We start from the raw sequence: 18,979 nt of genomic DNA, 5'->3' as shown, positions 1-18,979 counted from the left end.
TGATCCAGAGTCATGGAACGGAGCCCCACGCCAGGCTCCGTGCTGAGTGTGGAGCCTGCTTAAGATTCTCTCTCTCTCTCTCTCTCTCTCTCTCTCTCTCTCTCACACACACACACACACACACACACACACACACACACACACGGCGCCTGGGTGGCTCAGTCGGTGAAACATCCGACTTCGGCTCAGGTCATGATCTCACGGTTTATGAGTTTGAGCCTCGCAACAGGCCCTCCGCTGCCAGCACAGAGCCCGCTTTAGATCTTCTGTCCTCCCCCCTCTGTATGCCCCTCCCCCCTGTATGCCCCTCCCCCGTTTGCACACTCACTCGCTGTCTCATATAAACATTAAAAAGTATACATTTCTCTCTCTCTCTCCCCCCCCCCTCCGCCCCTCTGCCCTGCTCACGCACTCTGTCTCTAAAACAAAAACTAAAAAGAGTGGCACTGCTTCCTAACCAGCACCTCGCCACACCCTCAAATTCAAAAGTCTGGAAATAAAAAGTTAAATCTTTAGCGATGGGGAAAACATGCATTCGGCACAAACTGGATACCTACACTCCCCAATTAACAATTCAATAAAGATTTATTTGCTAAACAGGCTCCCACGAGAGTTTTAATCTCATCCTGAGAGGGGCTATTGGAAGGGAGGCCTGACAATGCCCACCGAGTTACCTTTCCAAGTAACGACTCCACCCTGCCTCTTCAGGGCCCTCCCTTCGTCACTTTCTCCCACCCGAACTCCCTTCTGACTGCATTTAAAACGTTTTCAGGCTAAAGCAAATGATGACAACAAACAGCCGATGTCTACCTCAGGCCCCCACTAAGCACTGTCCTCCCGCCTCCCTCTCCTAAAGAACCCTCTAGAGGGAACAACCACCGTGACTTTCTTTACTTCTTCACCATCCCTGGGGCAATCTGCCTGTTGGAGGCCACCAAGAGCCCCGGCCCTGGGCCCCAGAGGTCTTCCTGCAGCCACATCCAAGGGAACTATCTGCTCCTCCTCTTCCTGGTCCCCTCGGCCGTGTTTTACACCGCCCACCCCTGACTCAACCCTGCTTGAAACACACTCTCTTCCATTTGCTTCCCTAACGTATGTGCTTCTGGTTTTCTCCTAATCCTGTAGCCCTTCCTCCTTAGAATCTTTCACCCACCCCCACCCTCGTGTAAAATTCTATTCCTCTTCTGTCGATCCCTTATTATTTTCGTCTCATTCTCTAACAGTGGTTCTCACCCTCCTCTTTATCACAGACCCCTTTGCAGAGTTGATGAAGCGTGGACTCTCCCCACAGACAATACTTCTACATGTTTGGCATCCAACTGCAGAGAGCTAACCGAAACACCTCCTAGGTGAAGAGGTCCGGCTCTACACATGCTTTTGGGGGGTAATCTCATCTACTGCCGCGACTCAATCCCTTGTCTCCTGATTACTCAGCTCTATCACTCTAGCTCCCATCTTGCTCTGGAACTCCAAACCTGTATTTCTACCTTTTGGACTTCTTCTTGGATGCAACGCAGAGACATCAAACTCACGGAGCCACAAAAAAGAACTCCTCCTCGCTGCCATTCGAATCCTGTTCTTTCTTCGTCGGGTGAGGAAGAGACAAGTGGCCAAGGAACACGCCCAGCAGGAAGCAAGGGATTCGGCAGAGACACCCTGCGCCAGCTCGCTGTAGAAAACTCAACTGGAGGGTTAGCTGGCAACCGAGGGGCAACCCCGACAGGACCTTGGGCGGAAAAGCCAGTCTACAGAAAATAACGAAGCAGGCAACTGCAGCCGGGAGAAACCGTGTGGCCACAAGGAAAGGGAGGTGGAAAACGTTGTGGCCTCGCTTCCTGCCAGCTTTCCGGTTCCCGGTTTCGGTGAAACTGTGTGACTTCCCCCATCGTGGGGTTCTGTGAGCTACGCTGACGTCCTTCTAGGAGAGTTTCTTAGATTTAAGCTGGCTTAAGTAGGTTCTTATTGACTGCAAACAAACCATGCCTGGTGAAGTAAAGCACGCACAGAAGTTCAGATCTTAGTGTGTGAAGATCTTTCACTAGTATACTAGCACCAATCACGTTCCTGTTATGCTCTGGCAGAACCTTCTAGTGGCTTATTTGTTTCTACAATTTTATCACTGATACTATTTCTTGGGCAGCTTCTATTTAAACATGCGGCTTCTACTGATAATCTACAAAAACACTGCGAAGATTTTTTATTGCCATCTAAGTATAAATGTTTACCACCCTTCAATTTTATCAAAAATATAAGTTAACAATAATTAGGACACATATTCTTACCTAAAATAACTTATAGTTCAAAGAAAAATAGCAAAATTGTCGCAGGTTGTCAGAACATGATAAACTGGATATATTTGATTCCGAACACGCAGAATATGCAAAAGGTATCTTAGAAGATAGGTATATATACACATGTATACACACGTATACACACATACATAAACATGAAATTCTCTTATGTGGGCAAAAAAAATTAGGCAAATGGAAAAGTAGTCTCAAAATTATACTTTCCTAACATTACGAACACACTAACCATGAACACATAACCACTCACCAAAATAAGACATCTCATTCATTTATATGAAAACAGATATCTGTTTTCTAAACACCTTATGAGTAAACCTTCTTAAAACTATTAATGGTGGGGAACATTCACTCTTGGTGTGCCACATAAAACCTCTATTACTAATGTCTGATGAAAGGCGTGGTTTGGAGATACTGTTTCAATGGCTTTATAATGCTATCATAAAAACACTCAAGAAGAGATCAAAGATATGTCATTTTCAGAAAATAATAACTAAGATAGGAAGCTGATACCAAGTCACAATCCTCTGAAGCTCACTACGTGCAATGAAACTTATCAAACAGTAGCTGGATGCTAGAAGGAAAGGAGCACTGGATGTAAGACAAAATCCTCCTGGCTCAGGAGTTCCGGCTCGTCAAGTGCCTGGCCCTTCCCCCCTCCTCCCCCTCCTCCCCCTCCTCCCCCTCCTCCTCTTCCTCCTCCTCCTCCGGTGGCCGGTACAACCCACATGAGATCCTTCACTAACTGTTAGGTTATTTCTTCTGCAGATTCAGTTTCCTACACACTGGTGAGTACAGAGTGCTGCCTCCAAAGGCATTACACCTATAAAAACTAGAATCCCAGGGGCCCCTGGGTGGCTCAGTTGGTTAAGCGTCTGACTTCGCTCAGGTCATGATCTCGTGTTTCGTGAGTTCGAGACCTGCACTGGGCTCTGTGCTCACGGCTCGGAGCCTGGAGCCTGCTTCAAGTTCTGCATCTCCCTCTCTCTCTGCCTTTCCCCTGCTCATGCTCTGTCTCTCTCTCTCTCTCTCTTTCTCAAAAATAAACATTAAAAAAATAAAATAAAATCCCAAAAGGTATTTTGCAATCATTTACAGTAATAATTGATTCTTGCAAGAAACACCACTGGATGCTAAAAATGAGTGAAAGTTTGTTGGTAAACACAACCAGTGCTTACCGTCTCCAAGTACCTCCGCACAGATTACTTACTAATTACTAAGGGGAACGAAGTTCATTACAGCAGAGAACCCTACTACCACTTTAGGTGAAAACTGCCACCGCTAATAATAGGGTTATTATTAAACCCACTCAAGAGCTTCCTGATAAAGACCCTGAGAAGAACATGACATCACCTCTGTGGTGTTCCTGCCAAAATGCATACCCTAAAGCTAATCGGGAAGCAAACGAAGACAAACTGAAAGTGAGGAACATTCTACACAGCAGCTGGCCTGTAGGCTTTAAAAATACCGCTGCTGAAAAGGACAAAGAAACACCAAAGCACTGTTCTGTTTAAATGAGACGAAAGAGACTCAGTAACAAAATGCAATGTATGGTCCTGGACTGGACACAATGTATTTGCTACAGACACCAGTGTAAACAGTGGACGGGGCAGTGTGAGCTGTGGGGACAGCAGCGTGTCACTGTGCTATGGTGACAGGAGAAAGCCAGTTCCTGGGAGTCAGGTGCTGAAGTATTTAGGGCCACAGGGTCATAATGTCTGCCCCTTACTCTCAAACAGTTGAGAGAGAGAGAGAGGGAGAGAGAGGGAGGGAGGGGGAGAAAGACAGAAAGAGAGAGAGAGAGAGAGAGAGAGAGAGGTGAGGGAGGGAGGGGGAGAGGGAGGGAGGGAGGGAGAAACACACCAATGCAGCAAAACGTCCACAAGTGGCAAAACCGGGTGAAACACGCAGAGGTTCGTTGTTCTGCTCCTGCAACCTTTCACTACATTCTTTCCAATTAAGAAGTCACCAAAAAGAAAGAAAGGAAAGCGTTGGTTCCTTGCCTACCTGCCTTCTCCTCTGCCACCGGAAGGGTGGGAACCACATCCCAAAGCCACAGAGCAGAAGCTGAGCGCTGCCAGGTCCGTCGGGACCTCGGGAGCCGCTGTACCAGCTCGGGACTTGCCAACAAGTACGGTTCACGGCACGGGAGGCTAAGCCCCTTGCGCCAGAACGAGAAGCCGAGAAGGAATAACACCGGTGTTCATTCACATGACCGTGGCTGTGTTGAGTCTCCCTGAAATGCTAAGGCCAGGCGCGCGACTTCAGAGGTGGCCTTGAGCCATAGGTCAGGCCCTCCAGGCCCCCGATTTCCGTCCCGGGGACCCCACTGGGACCTCCCACGCCAGGGTGTCTCTTTACGAGTCCTCCCTACACCGCAGCCTCAGCTTCACCAACTGACTCCTTCGTCACCCTCAGGCTTAACCCCAGGCGTCGCCTCCTCAGGAGGCGTCCCCCGCGAAGGCCCGGGAGGATGAGGCACGGTCCCCAGGCTCCTGTGACACGCGCTCACGCCTCCGTCACAGCCCTCGTGGCACCGCACTGAACCCGTGTGCGGTGCCAGGGTTTTCTACTTCGTATCTATCCTAGCACATATTCGCTCATCTGACAGGCATCTCGTCCACGCCTAAGTTAGAAACGAGAGTTAACGGTTACAGGGATACCAGCAAAGACCCCCTCCACTGGACAAGTAACTGGCCACACAGAGAACGAACGGCACGGTGTAACCAAATGCTAAAATGTTTTCTGGGCTGTGTGGCAAGATAGGGAACACCATCCTCCAAAACACCATTTTCGCTCAAGCATCTGCCAATATCTGCCCTTAAGGAAAGTGGGGCAAGAATCTTCTGAAGGTACAGAGAAGTCCAGGGACACGTGCTAGAGCTTTGATGGTGTGTAGGTGTAAGAAACCTGATCTTTTGGGACCACCTCTGAGCCCTGTACTTACACTTTGGTAGCTTTTCACTGAACTCGCTTTTAAAAATACAAGTAAGGACTGGTGATGAACATTATTTAATTCATATGAGGGTTAGATATATTAGTAGGGACCCAATGCATCTCTGCGTAATTCTTTTAAAACGCAAATTTAATAAACTGTAGGGCGCCCGGGTGGCTCAGTGGGTTAAGTGTCTGACTTCGGCTCAGGTCATGATCTCATGGTTTGTAAGTTCAAGTCCCGCGTCTGGCTCTGTGCTGACAGCTCGGAGCCTGGAACCTGCTTCGGATTCTGTGTCTCCCTCTCTCTCTGCCCCTCCCCCACTCATGCTCTGTCTCTGACTCAAAAATAAATAAAACATTAAAATTTCTTTGAATTAAAAAAAAATGTAATTGGGGAGAGTGGGTGATGGGTATTGAGAAGGGCACCTTTTGGGATGAGCACTGGGTGTTGTATGGAAACCAATTTGACAATAAATTTCATATATTGAAAAAATAAATAAATAAAAATAAAAATTAAAAAAAATTAAAAAATGTAATTAAAGGATATTTACATCTAAATCTGTCTTTGTTAAGATGACAGGCTTATCATCATTTTTTTTTAGTCAATTCCTCAAAATTTCAGTCATAAGAAAACCTATCAATTCATTTCTGTTATCCATGAGATTCCCGCCCCCCCTCCCATCAAGATGCAACATCTGGATAACATACTTAAAAGGAAACCAATAAAATAATTCAAAAAAGTAATTAAATCTCTTAGATGAGTAAATAGAAAGTTTGCTTAATCTTTCTTTTTTTTTTTTCTTTTTTTAATTAAAAGGGGCAGAGAGAGAGAGAGAGAGAGAGAGAGAGAGAGAGAATCCAAAGCAGGCTCCAGGCTCTGAGCTGTCAGCACGGAACCCACCATGGGGCTCGAACCTATGAACCGTGATCATGACCTGAGCCAAAGTCAGACGCTTAACCGACTGAGCCACACAGGCACCCCTATTATTTAATTAGTTTTTAGCATAATGTATTCTATTGAGCTTTATTGATTATTTCACATACACACACACAGCCCATGAAATGAAATATTCATGTGACCACAAAAGTTAACTGTCCCCCCCCACTGAAAGGAGAAAAAGCACTTAAAAGCAAAGCAAGTTAGTTCATTTTTCTCTGCCTTCCCTTCCAAGACTTTTCTTTTGTTCATGTTTAACTGACCCTTCAAAACCCCAACCAGCTGTTTGTCTGTTTTCATCCTAATCAAATAAAACCGCAACATGAATTTGATCCACAGATACTTACACTAGTCACATGCATTTATGCGTGAAATCTGCATTTGATTTTATACTTAATTATAAAGTACACAGACTCCATTATCCATCAGTGTTTTTATATTCTTTACTGTCTAAATGCTTACTACTGACCTTCCCAAATGTTTATTTAGGCTGGTACTTTGCAACAATTTCAGATTTATGTCCTGCTAGCATCTCCAAATCAATTGTAATTAAGTGGTACGTAGTGTCCAGACAAATTGGTACAGCCTCAAAATAGCTCTGTCTAACTAGCAAAGTAGAAGCAACGTTACCTGGCAGACTGGGAGCTATTCCATCTGATGGTGAGACAATTGGCTATAAAGAATTCCTCTTTTCTTGGAACTGGTTTTGATATACTTTTTAATTGAGTTATATTTCTTTCCAAAAAATACACAAAACATATGATACCAAAGACATTTTCAAAGGTTCTTCCACCAAAAATGTAAGAATAATATGGAAAATTCCAGGCACCCAATGAGTGACCACAAATTTCTAAATTAAACCTGGAAAATGTTAAACCTGGAAATGTTGTATGTTTATCAAAAATCACATGGAATATTTTAGTAACATGACAATTAATGCTAAAAGGCTAATGCACATAAGGGTTTTTTCCTTCAGTTCACTTCATAAGTAGCTATTTTAATCACTGGATTTATGGCTATATACTTACCGAATAACTAAAATATTCTAAGCAGACATCAGAGAACAAAGTTATCGGTCATACACTTGGCTTGGTGAGTCCTCTGCAACATTGTTTACCTATACATAAAGTATCTGGGGAGAACACCACTTATAACTTATTACTCTGCTTTAAAAAAAAAAATTGAAAAATAACCTAGGAACGATAGAAAATTCTACACAAGATCCTCTACCTACAAAATTCAGTGTTTCTTTCCTGAAGTCCTGAGCTGTCCATATGCACATACTGTGGCTTCTGAATTAGAGGCTGATTACATTTAAGATCATTCTGTAGGAGAAAAATGATGATATTTTATGGTGTTAAGTTATAAAGTAGAACCCGAGGGTATATATAAAAGTTCTGTAGCGTACATTGTCACTGTTTATATGTATTTTGGCAAGTTTATTAACACACAAGTCCAGCGCTGCTCAAAGAACAGGAGCACACCACGAATACACAGCGAGTACGGGAAGGTCAGAGAGCTGGCCGCCATTTGGAAGCAGGGCTGTAAGCGCGACTGACCCGCTCCAGACCCCCTGAACTGAGGAGACGCCAGGGTGCGCCAAGCGTCCCCTCCCTCCCTGGCAGCTCCACTCCAGCCCCCCACCATTCTGCTCCCCATCCGCATCGAGGAGGATTTTCCATACCCTTTCCACACCCATTTCCATACCCATTTCCATACCCATTCCATACCCATTTCCATACCCATTCCATACCCATTTCCATACCCATCCACACCCTTTCCATACCCATTTCCATACCCATTCCATACCCATTTCCATACCCAGTGCCATACCCATGCCAGACCCGGGCCTAGACCCAGGCCAACCCGGGCCAGACCCGGGCCATCCATACCCTTTCCATACCCATTTCCATACCCTTTCCATACCCATTTCCATACCCATTCCATACCCATTTCCATACCCATTTCCATACCCATTTCCATACCCATTTCCATACCCATTCCATACCCTTTCCATACCCATTTCCATACCCATTCCATACCCTTTCCATACCCATTTCCATACCCTTTCCATACCCATTTCCATACCCATTCCATACCCATTTCCATACCCATTTCCATACCCATTTCCATACCCATTTCCATACCCATTCCATACCCATTCCATACCCATTTCATACCCATTTCCATATCCATTCCATACCCATTTCCATACTACATTTTCCATGTAAATGCAGGTGTCAAGTAGAAGGAGAGAAACCCTAGCAATTCCAAGACCTGCAAAATTCATGATGTAACTGTGAAATCAACCACACAATCGTGAAAAAGAATTGAGTATTTTCACACGGTACACAACTCTATACTCCCTCGTTACGTAAGCTCAAATCCACCTCTACATTATCAAAAACTTAACATGTAACTCCCTAAAACAGAATCAAAATCAAGATCCACTGACAGCCCAGTTCTATCATTTCACGAGTATCCGATTTATACTCAAATGTAATTTTAAACTTATGTTTAAAACAAAAAAAATAGTAAAATATTAACTTTACTATATCCAAAATTATGACTGAGACTCATAAACAGAAGCTTTACGGAGTAATGCAGTATTTAAGAAATCTGAAAATCATTTCGGGTAGACGAGTACAAGAAAATCCAGAGTGTGCTGGGAATCTCAAAGTGTGGCCCAGGAACAAAACAACAAGTCCAGAGAAGCATGCGAAAATGGCATGAGAGGCTGCTGCTGTTACCACTGAGGCAGACTTTCCTCCCACTTTTAAATCTATGACTATATTTTAAATATTTTCAGCTAGTTTATTTCACTATATAGTACCAACATAATCATTTACAGAAACTCATTTTAAGTAAAACCAATAAAATGCTAAGAGGAAACAAAGGCAATTGTTTTCATGTTTGTCTTTGATGTGAGAATAAACAATTCCAAGAAAATTTTGTAACATTCAATCAGCAGACATGTTTAGCACACGAGTACCATATTGGGGGGGGGGGGGGGGGGGTCTACTTTAGGCAAGTTGAAAGGCAGTCTCTGCCAGCACGACTTAATAAGGCAAACTGGATATACCTGCATAAAGATACAGATTCAAAATCCTTTTCACGTTTGAAGGTACCCTCTGCAGAAGATTGACTTTCCAAATTGCATTCTACTCGATCTCACGTTAATCTGATATTCTAAATAAACTGCTATTTACTTGAGCAATTTTCATTCTCTAGCACAAAGAGACATGGAGATACACATGTCACAACAAAATTTCTCTTCATATGGAAATTTCTTTAAAGAGAAAGTGTAAGAAAATATTGACATTAAGCTTCTCCGTTCAAGGAGATTTACCATAATTAAAACAAAGCTACAAGAGCTTAGCACATAATTAGGGGGGAAAAGGATATTTGCTCATCAGCTAGTCAGAGAGCTAAGAAACCAGTGTCTAACTATAAAGATGTTTACTTTTTCTTTTGTAATCATGCGTTGAAAAATGTAACAAGAAACTAAATCAAGTTCCTAAACTCAAGGAAATATTCCAATTGCAAATGAATCACCTTCAATGCATGAACCCTGAAACAACAAAAATTCTCAACCAAAAAATTTCCTCCACTGGCAAAGAAAAAAGGTCATTTTATCTCACACCCCTCTTTTCTCCCACATCAGAAATACACATTTAAAAAAAAAAAAAAAAAAAAGCTAAACCCAACAATAAATACTTCATCAGGAAGAACTATTACAACGAAATTCTTTTAGGGGAGCCTGGTGGCTTAGTCAGTTAAGCGTCCAACTTCGGCTCAGGTCATGATCTCGCAGTTTGTGAGTTCGAGCCCCGTGTCAGGCTCTGTGCTGACAGCTCGGAGCCTGGAGCCTGCTTCGGATTCCGTGTCTCCCTCTCTCTCTACCCCTCCCCGCTCATGCTCTGTCTCTCTCTCTCTCTCTCTCAAAAATGAAGAAACATTAAAAAAAAATTTTGATGAATTTTTTTATTAACAAAACAGGAATTATACTTCAGCAACCCTAATATCAACAAAAAGGGAAAATGAAAGTGTGTTTCACACAAGACAAATATAAGTGTGCTGGCTGCAACAGCCTTGAACTCTACTAAATGCCAACATTCTTCAATTTCGAGAAAGAGGTACCAACCAAGAGATACAAAACTACTAAGTAATTCATTTGTGTTGAAAACGGGGCTCATGGTAAAGTGAAACAAGGAGAGAAAATCAGTCTAATGTTCTGTTTTTTACTGACAGACTTGAAAAGTTTTTTCCTCCTGCTAAATATTAGATAAAAACCATTTCTGAGTGCCCTCTGCTTTGATCCCTTTCTTCTTGAGCCGAGGATATAAAAACAAGTAAAAATGCTTCCAGTCCATCAAGTGCCGCCAGCACGGGCTCTGACCTCTATCCAAGGTCACCTACTACTTGTCATCTCAACTTTCAGTGTTCCGATCCAAGCCACCGGCCATCTCTACTCTCAACCGCAGTGAGAACCACTAAAACGGTTCTTTGCTTTCAACACTTACCCCTCCACAATCCATTCACTAGAGAGTAGCCTCAGAGATCTTTTTAAAACATAAACCAAATACTGTCATCAATGGCTTTCCACTCGTCTTATGAAAGAGTCAAATGGTGGCCTACAGGCCCCTACGTGACCGGTTCCCTGGCAATCTCGCCTTGCCCATTTTTTCCCCATGCCGGCCCTCACACCACTCCCAACTACAGTCTCTCCAGCTTGGTGCTGTTAACGCGGCAGGCAGGACGCTTCTTTGCTGCGGGGGCCTGTCCGTGCATTACAGGACGTTAAGCGGCACGGCTGGCCTCTAGCAACTTGTACAAGTAGCATCAGCACCCCCGTTTTGTCTCCAGACAACCAAGGACGTCTCCAGGCACTGCTCTTAAAGAAGCCGAGGGCTGGTTCCCCTCTCATTCCCTCTACCTGAAGTGCTTGCCCCTAATAACTTGGCTTGCATGGCTGGTTCCTTATCACGACAGTGTCAGCCTAGCTGTTCTGGCCTACTCCCAGAGGCCTTCTCTATCCATCTCTATCCAGGTAAGTTGCACCTACCTCCATCATATCCATAGCCCGGCATTTAACGTAACAGGGTACAAAGTAAGTGCTCAAAAGAATCGTTGAAAGAACGCATACATGTGTGTCAGTATTTATGAGAAAAGTGCTTCAGTGGTGAGATCATAATACGTAAAATAAGATGCCACAGCAGCGCTCCCGGACGGTCCCCTATACTGTGTTCCCCTGCATCTCTCAAATGCACACCTACCAATGCACCTTTCATTCTTTCCTTTGAACGTACTCGTACCATTACCGTCAGTAAGAGGGAACGTGTATTTGTTCACAGAGCCTTAACGGAAGTCTACCACCAGAGCATCCTTCCAAATGGTGGAGAACAGAGAGGTATGTGAACTGTTCAGTAGAGCACTGAAGGCACTACACACCCAACCCGCAGCTAAAATTAGCCATGGCAAAGGGAATTCTGGTAGGTTCCATCACGGACACCAATGGCTCACCGTTCTATCTTAACAGTCACTCTCCGGTCTATCTTAAGTGGGTACAAAAAGGTCAACGATTTTTATTTGAAAAGTAAAAACTAATGAGAGAAAAACATGACTGTGGTTATTTCAAAAGCAAAAGGCTATAATGAGTGAAATGTGAGAGCTGAATCTTAGTGTTTTCACGTGAACGTAAAACTGTTCAGGTTAACCATATTCTAAAGAGTTAAGCCATGTGAAATTGTAAAGCCTCTGATCAGTAATCCAACCGGATTCCCCTCAACTCCAAAAAAGACTGATTCGCTCAAGCCGCGAAGGTCCTTTTAGTTACCTCTGCAAGTGTTTTTGATATTAGTACTTTGAATGCTCATTTTTTGAGAACATCAACGCAGTTGCTCTCTTAAAAATGACGTCGTTGCCCTCGACGGCCGAAACATATTTCTAGGTATTTGATCAAAAGTGCTGATTTAAAAAGCCATCATTCATCAGAGCGTTCGCGTAAGAACTTTGCAAGGTGCAAGCGAGATGCTGCGGCTTGGTGGGGGAGGGGGAAGAAAAAGCCAGCACGTACCAGTTGTGCACCATGAGTTTCTGCACGGCCAGAAGAGCGTTGTAGCGAACCTGCTGGTCCTCATGGTGCATGTGGTTCATTACCAGCTGCTTCCCGCCAAGCTGCTCGATAACCCTGCGGAACGGAAGGCACTTGGTGAAGATGCGGCAATTACGTCCCAGCTCCCGCTGTCAGCCAGCAGAAGGCCCGTGTAGCAAAGGGACAAGGGACTTTAAAGAGGAAAGTTACAATATGGTAAGTAAACCAACACGCGTCTTTAAAACTTTTTTTTTTTCCCTGAATCACAGGTTCAACATATTCCAAGATATTCTCTCTTAAATTCCCACTGGTGAATCCGGCTGTCAGCCTCGTTTCCTAATCCAGGCACATCTCATCTACCCGGGTATCTCGCAGCCTGTTCTCGATCACCGTTTTCTAAGCTGCCGAGTGTTACAACTTCTTCGTTGCCGGTATTCGTGGCTTGCTTAAAACCGGTATACTAAACACCATCTAGGGTCTGCACCCGTGTCAGGTCAATATCAAGTCCACCGGCCGCTGGGAGACAGCTCAGATGCAGACAGCAGGGAACACGGGGTTAAAACGCACCTGGAGGAAGCCATGTGAATTTCCTGAGAAAGACTCATCTTTAAGACAGCCGCCCTCTCTTACGATGATGCGACATGCCACGTGATGTCCTGGCCAGTGAAACAGAGGAGGAAATTCCTACTGTCAAGGGCACCCAGATGACTGCCAGCCGACACTGCTTTCTGTCGCTGTGTCCCCTACCACCAGGAAACCCCCGGTCACCACAGATGCAAAAATGAAGTGAAGACGCGATTCGCTTCGTGAACAGAAAGAGGTTCTGTGTGCTGTTGCGAGGGTGTGGCTGCGGGGACAGCTGTGGGGGCTCCTACGTCCACACGGCAACGTGGAGCCCGCAGCCTCACCGTCGGTGGAGAGCAGCACCTCCACACACAGTCGGCGATAAGGCACTAGGAACTCTGGCAGAGGAAGACGGTCCCGAGGATGGGCGGATGGGGCAAGCGTGAGAGAGCGGCTTTTATCTGTATACCTTTTTATACTTCCTTTTTAAAACATCTCTTTTGAAAAATGTATTGACATCGAGGGGGAAAGAACAGTATAATTATAACCGAACATTAATCGCTTGTCATGTGTCAGGTCCTCTGCTCTAACACATCACTTTATCTAGCATCAGCTCTGCTCTTTCTCAGATATGTTCCGCTGAGTCATTTAATCTAGTCAATCCCTTCCTGGCAAACGACGGGAACCCGGACACTTCCTCTACGGTATGGTATTAAGCCCAAAGGCCGTAAAGCCCAGGTCCCTGCAATACAGTAAGCCCATGTCTGCTGCTATGATGATGATGACAGTGATCACGGTGAGGGTGATGAGGACGCAGGGGCTGTTCCCCTTCAACCTATTCTCCTCACTGTGGTCAAAGTGACCTTGCCAAAAATCTGAATTGTCACTTGCCCTGATTAAAAACAAAACAATGGCTGACTGGGTTCTTCACAGTCTGGGCTGGACTTCCTGTCCAAGTGCCTCACAGAGCACGGTCGCCTACCTGTGCTCTCTGCACAGACTCCCTTGACCTACTTTCAGGTCCTTCAGCCACAGGGCCGTAGCACATGCTGCTTTCTCTCCCAGAAGTTTTCCCACTTCATATGACACATAACTTCTATTCGTCTTTCAGATCTTGCCTCAACTGTTCCTTCCTCAAAGAAGCCTTCTCTTTCTCCACTTTAATCCCCCAAATATGCCCTTTTCGTGGCACTTTGTATCTTCCTTCCATTGTATTCATGAGCTGCAATTGTGTACCTGAATGACTTTTTAAAATATTACATGTGTCTCCCTCATTATACAAGAAGATCCATGAAAGGCAAATCTATGCGTGGTTTTGCTTACCCTCTGTTCCAAAGGGCTCAAGACAGAAGGCCCTCGTCAAACATCTATTAGCCATATTATTACATTTTATTAATACGCACTACATTAATAACAATGTCTATTATCACCCAGTTTATTTTTCTCCAAATGACATCACTAAAGGACCGGTAAGCCTTCAAAAAACAGAGGCCTTTACTGCAGCCAAAGTGCCTGAAGACAACCCTCCCTCAACTGCTCTAGCACACTGTTACTAGAATTCCAAACAATTATAGTAGCAAACATTTACACAGCACTCACTACCTGCCGGCTTGTCATCTCTGCACCTCCCATGATGAACTCTTCCAAGAGCTGTGCCATCGGGATAAACCACAGAGAACGGAGATTTAAAAGAGAAATACGCAAGTCAAGAGTAACACTGAAGAAGAAGAGAGTCACAAGGCCCAACGTGCCTTCTTCTCACATACGCGCAAGACTCCCCCACTGCCGCGCTGCAAAATACGGACCTGCCTACTCTGATGACTTAAGCGGGCATGAGTTTACCTGACGTCTTTGTAACCAGGCTAATTTTTTGGAACTGCTGAAACTGATACGTATACATGTATAAGATGACAATAATAATACGAGCTCCTCTGCCTCAGTAGCTGTTGAGATGCCAAATCCACAGATATGAGACACTAACGGGAAACCGTGAGAGAACGTCACATACAGAATTTATAAAGAACTCTAGTGATTTTTAATCCCCTTAGGGATTAAATTCTATTTCCAGCATTAAAGGATCCAAGGAGGGGAAGGGTGATTTTTGAGTGTTCTATAGAACGTGACGGGCCCCGAGGCGGGTCCCTGCCCTGCAGAAAAGAAAAAGGTGCTGACGGCTTCCAACCCCACGCCAAGCACACCACACTCAGAGGCAGGGAGGACGGTGGCCTGGTGCCTGACAGCGGCATGAGCCCGAGAGGTCACAGTAACCCACAGCAGCAAAGAGGGGGCTGTGTCAGGATCGGCCGACGTTCCCAGAGCCTGGGGTGTCAAGAAGTTTGAGTGGCACCACGAGCCGGAGGAAGCTCACGGCGGCTCGGCCCAACTACAGGGGCTGCGGTGGGTGGCCCAGAAAAGGGGCCTCCAACGAACCCAAAAAAGTGCCCCCAAGAGGAATTACCAGCTTCAGACATCCAGCAGGGGGGAGAACATAAAGCAGCCATCAATAACAGCAAGCAAGAAACCCCCCCCCCCCCCGCTCCTCCCCGTCGCCTCCACCTTCTCCGCTCACCGGCCTCAGGAAGACTGAGGCAACGGCAGGTAAGCTCAGGGAAACAGAGCCAGGAAGAGGTGGGACTGTGGGCCTGTACCTGCTGAGGGCATCGCAAAGAGAGACGTCCTTCGTGTGAGTACGCAGCGAGAAGGACTGCTAAATGTCTTCAACGAAACGCTTTCCGTGATTTAAAACGATCACGGGGCTGTCATCTCGGCATGAGGAGGAAAGGACTGCAACCCACCTAGGCTTTCATCCAAAGGCATGGAAAGACTATCATCACAGAGTAAGTTTCAAAGGGGTTTGGGGGGACAGATCCAAAGCCATTCTTACTTCACTGCAAACTGCCTACTCAGCTGCACGATCTGTGTGGGTACGGATGAGCCACTTTGGGGGGGCTGGCAGGGCCGGCTTCTCTGTCCTGCTGTTTAACCCAACAGCCCCGTCTGCCCCTGCCCTTGCGTACCCCTCTCAGAGGGACTTCCGTGCTTCGAGAGTTTGGAAGCAGGACTCTGAGACACTCATCCGCTCCCTCTTTTCTCTTCCACGCCGTCCAGTGCCCCCCGGGGTTAATGGGTTCAGTACCAGGAAGGCACAGCACATTCTCCAAAAGTGACTTTATCGGTGAAGATTCTAGTTTGGCCTCTATCTGTTATCTCCGTTGTCAAGTATCTCAAATAGCTTGGAATTCAGGCAAGTAGGAAAGGAATTCTTTACCGGGCCCCCTCTGGATACCTCCAACACAGAAAATACAGCCGACTCTCATTATTTATGGTAGTTGTGTTCTCTTAAAGTCACCATGAACCCTGATTTAGTGAACACTGAGACTCCTAGGGGAAATACAGGAATACGTTCCTGCAAGCCTCTGGTCACGACAGTCTTATCAACCTGTCGATACAAAGCCTTGTTTTACATGTTTCTGTTTGAAGACAACTGATTTAACCTACGTTGTTGACTCACTAACACTGAACTCACAGCCAACAGCGCTAAAACTCCTGCCCGAATGAAGCTTATCTAACGTATGTACTTCCTCCATAAGGCACATCACAGCCTTCTTGTACTTAGCAACACTGAACAGCACGTCAGCACGATGCTCGGGGGTCATTTCACACAGTGAAATCACCAACAAAAAGCACAAAAATGCAAAATACATGACACTAAACAAATCCCAAGGACACCGGCTTACAGCACAAGAGCTAAGACAAGAAGGCAGAGTTATCGCCTTGTTTGCCTAGCTGTGCGTCCAGCAACTCAAACGTTCGTTCCTCTGCTCTGCACACGTCCACAGATGATCTCGAAAGCATGAGTATTTGGGGATTATAAATAAATTTTAACCAATAGGCAAATTCACAAATACAGAATGCATAAAAAACGAGGATCAACTGTATGTGAGTAAATATAATCTCAGAAAGTTGCCATATTGTATGTGAAATATGATGGATTTAAAAAACAGAGATCATATACCATTTATAACAACAACAGTAACATTGTTACAGGTGTCAGCTTGCTAACACTTCACAGTCTTTACCTCATGTAATCCTCACAGCAAATGTGCCGCCTACCCCTCTGTAAAGTGGTTTTTTGACATTTTAAACCCTTGCCCCTTTATACTATCTTCTCATATTACCAGTAGCAAGTAAATTTTGAAGACTTTGGCTTTTAATGATGTACATTATTACATTTATTATATTATTTCATAGTATTCATATTATATTATTAAGCATATATATTATTAAGTATTCATATTATATTATTGTATCATTTTCAAACCATAAACGTTACTGCCCTCCACTCTGGAAATTCCAACAGGTCTCACAGAGTGGACAGACAACCTCCACTCCACTGAAACTCACTGCTATAAAAGAGACAGACATTTCCCATCTTCTAAATTTAACTGAAACACCAATTCCTTTCAGATTTTACAGGATGTCCAAAATCTCCGATGCGTGAAAAAAAATGGTGAGAAAAGAGGATTCCCAGTTAATATATTAACACAAGACATCATTAAAAAGACAGGATATTTAAATGATTTGATTTAGAACTAGATCCGAGCACTTTGTTTATAAGCTATTGCCTAATAGGGAAAAACTTGCTAACTGTATTTCCAAACAAGTTGAGTTGGTAGCATGTTAGGCTTTAAAGACCTAGAATATTACAATACATGGTTAACAAGCTCAGTACTGGTTAAGAACTTTTAAGGAATGTACCAGCCGGTGAAACACAGAAACGCAATTTTAGAGTAAGCTTTAAAAATCCTAAAAAGCACAGAACCATTTTTGTTTGTCGTAAAGGTCTTTGTCTTCTCAATGTAATTCTGTAATATTTAACATAGTCACATAAAAGACCCTGGTAAGGATTCTACTGTTTAGCATTCAATTCGTGGCTAATGAAATCATATCACACTGTAACACATTATAACATATTATGATTCCACAACATATTCTAAAAATGGTTAAGCTGCATGTATGATTTCATTTACACGCAAGTAGGTACTCTCACGTCCATGTAACAATACACCCTCTAGAGTCTACAAGTTTAATGGCACAGAAATCACTATTCTGTTCACTGTTTTGTATTATTCTAGTTTTTTCCCCGTAACATTTTTAAAAACAAAAATAATACAGGAAAATATTTACCAGACTTCTGAATGGGCAAGTTCTTTCTAAGCATAAAAGTAGTGAGAGAAACCACAAAGGTTTTCAATGGAATGTAAAACATTAATGCCTAGTGAATTAATGAATTTCAATATATGGTAACTGAAACATACATGATAAAAATCTTATGAATAGAATAATACTGTAGACTGCAAACTTTTAAAATGTCTGCTGTAAATGTGGCAACTAAATTCCCTATAAATCACATAAGCAATCAAAATACAAATTGAAAAGCACCAGGTACCAGTTTCCCCTGTGAGAGTTTAAAGAGAAATGAATACATTCATTGCTGCTGAGAGGGTGGTAAAGACACTATTCTCACATGCGGCTGCTTGGAGCCCGAATTGCCCTACATTTAATAATGTTTTTAAGATCTCAGAAGTACTTACATACTTTCTCTCATGGAATGTATTTAAGGGACTAGAAAAAAAGGAAATAATCAGAAATGTTTGCAAAGACGTTCGCTGTGTTTTTATAATAATGAAAAGCTGGAAACATATCAAATAGCCACTAGTAAGATTTGAGCAAATTGGAACACTTTTATCTATAGGTAGCATTATTTATATTTTTAAAAATTTGTCGATGGGAAGTACAAAAAAAATGAATAAAAATAGGTCACAAGAGATATTATAATCAACATTTTGGGAGAAAAATGTATGCACGGAGGGAAAAAAAAAAAAAACAAAAATAAATAAACCATTATTTTTACCTCAGGGCTGCAGTACTGTTTTTTCTTTATTATTCTTTTCTGTCTTTTTCAAGTTTCCTATAGGAAGAATGTTACTTTTCGTGATAATTCTCAGTTAGAAGAGAAAAATTAATTGGGTCTTACTGATAAGAAGTTAATGCCACCCTCAGAACAAGTTACTAATTTTTATTCGTATGTGCCATGTTAGGCTTTGTACGAAGAAAAATACAGATACTTACCTCATACAG

At 43.7% G+C, this 18,979-nt stretch overlaps 1 protein-coding gene across 2 annotated transcripts in view; it reads right to left on the bottom strand.

The window, feature by feature from the left end:
• ATP6V1H (ATPase H+ transporting V1 subunit H) overlaps window positions 1-18,979 on the bottom strand; it is a 113,440-nt gene that overhangs the window by 16,239 nt on the left and 78,222 nt on the right. For both annotated transcript variants that reach the window (XM_030304562.1, XM_030304563.1), the window contains one exon: window positions 12,257-12,370. In XM_030304562.1, coding sequence (XP_030160422.1) covers window positions 12,257-12,370 — 114 coding nt within the window. The remainder of the gene's footprint in view (window positions 1-12,256; window positions 12,371-18,979) is intronic.

This window comes from Lynx canadensis, chromosome F2 (assembly GCF_007474595.2).
Source record: "Lynx canadensis isolate LIC74 chromosome F2, mLynCan4.pri.v2, whole genome shotgun sequence".
NCBI classification, from domain to species: domain Eukaryota; kingdom Metazoa; phylum Chordata; class Mammalia; order Carnivora; family Felidae; genus Lynx; species Lynx canadensis.
Note: the sequence above shows the minus strand (reverse complement) of the source record. Positions and strands in the feature narration are given on the sequence as shown.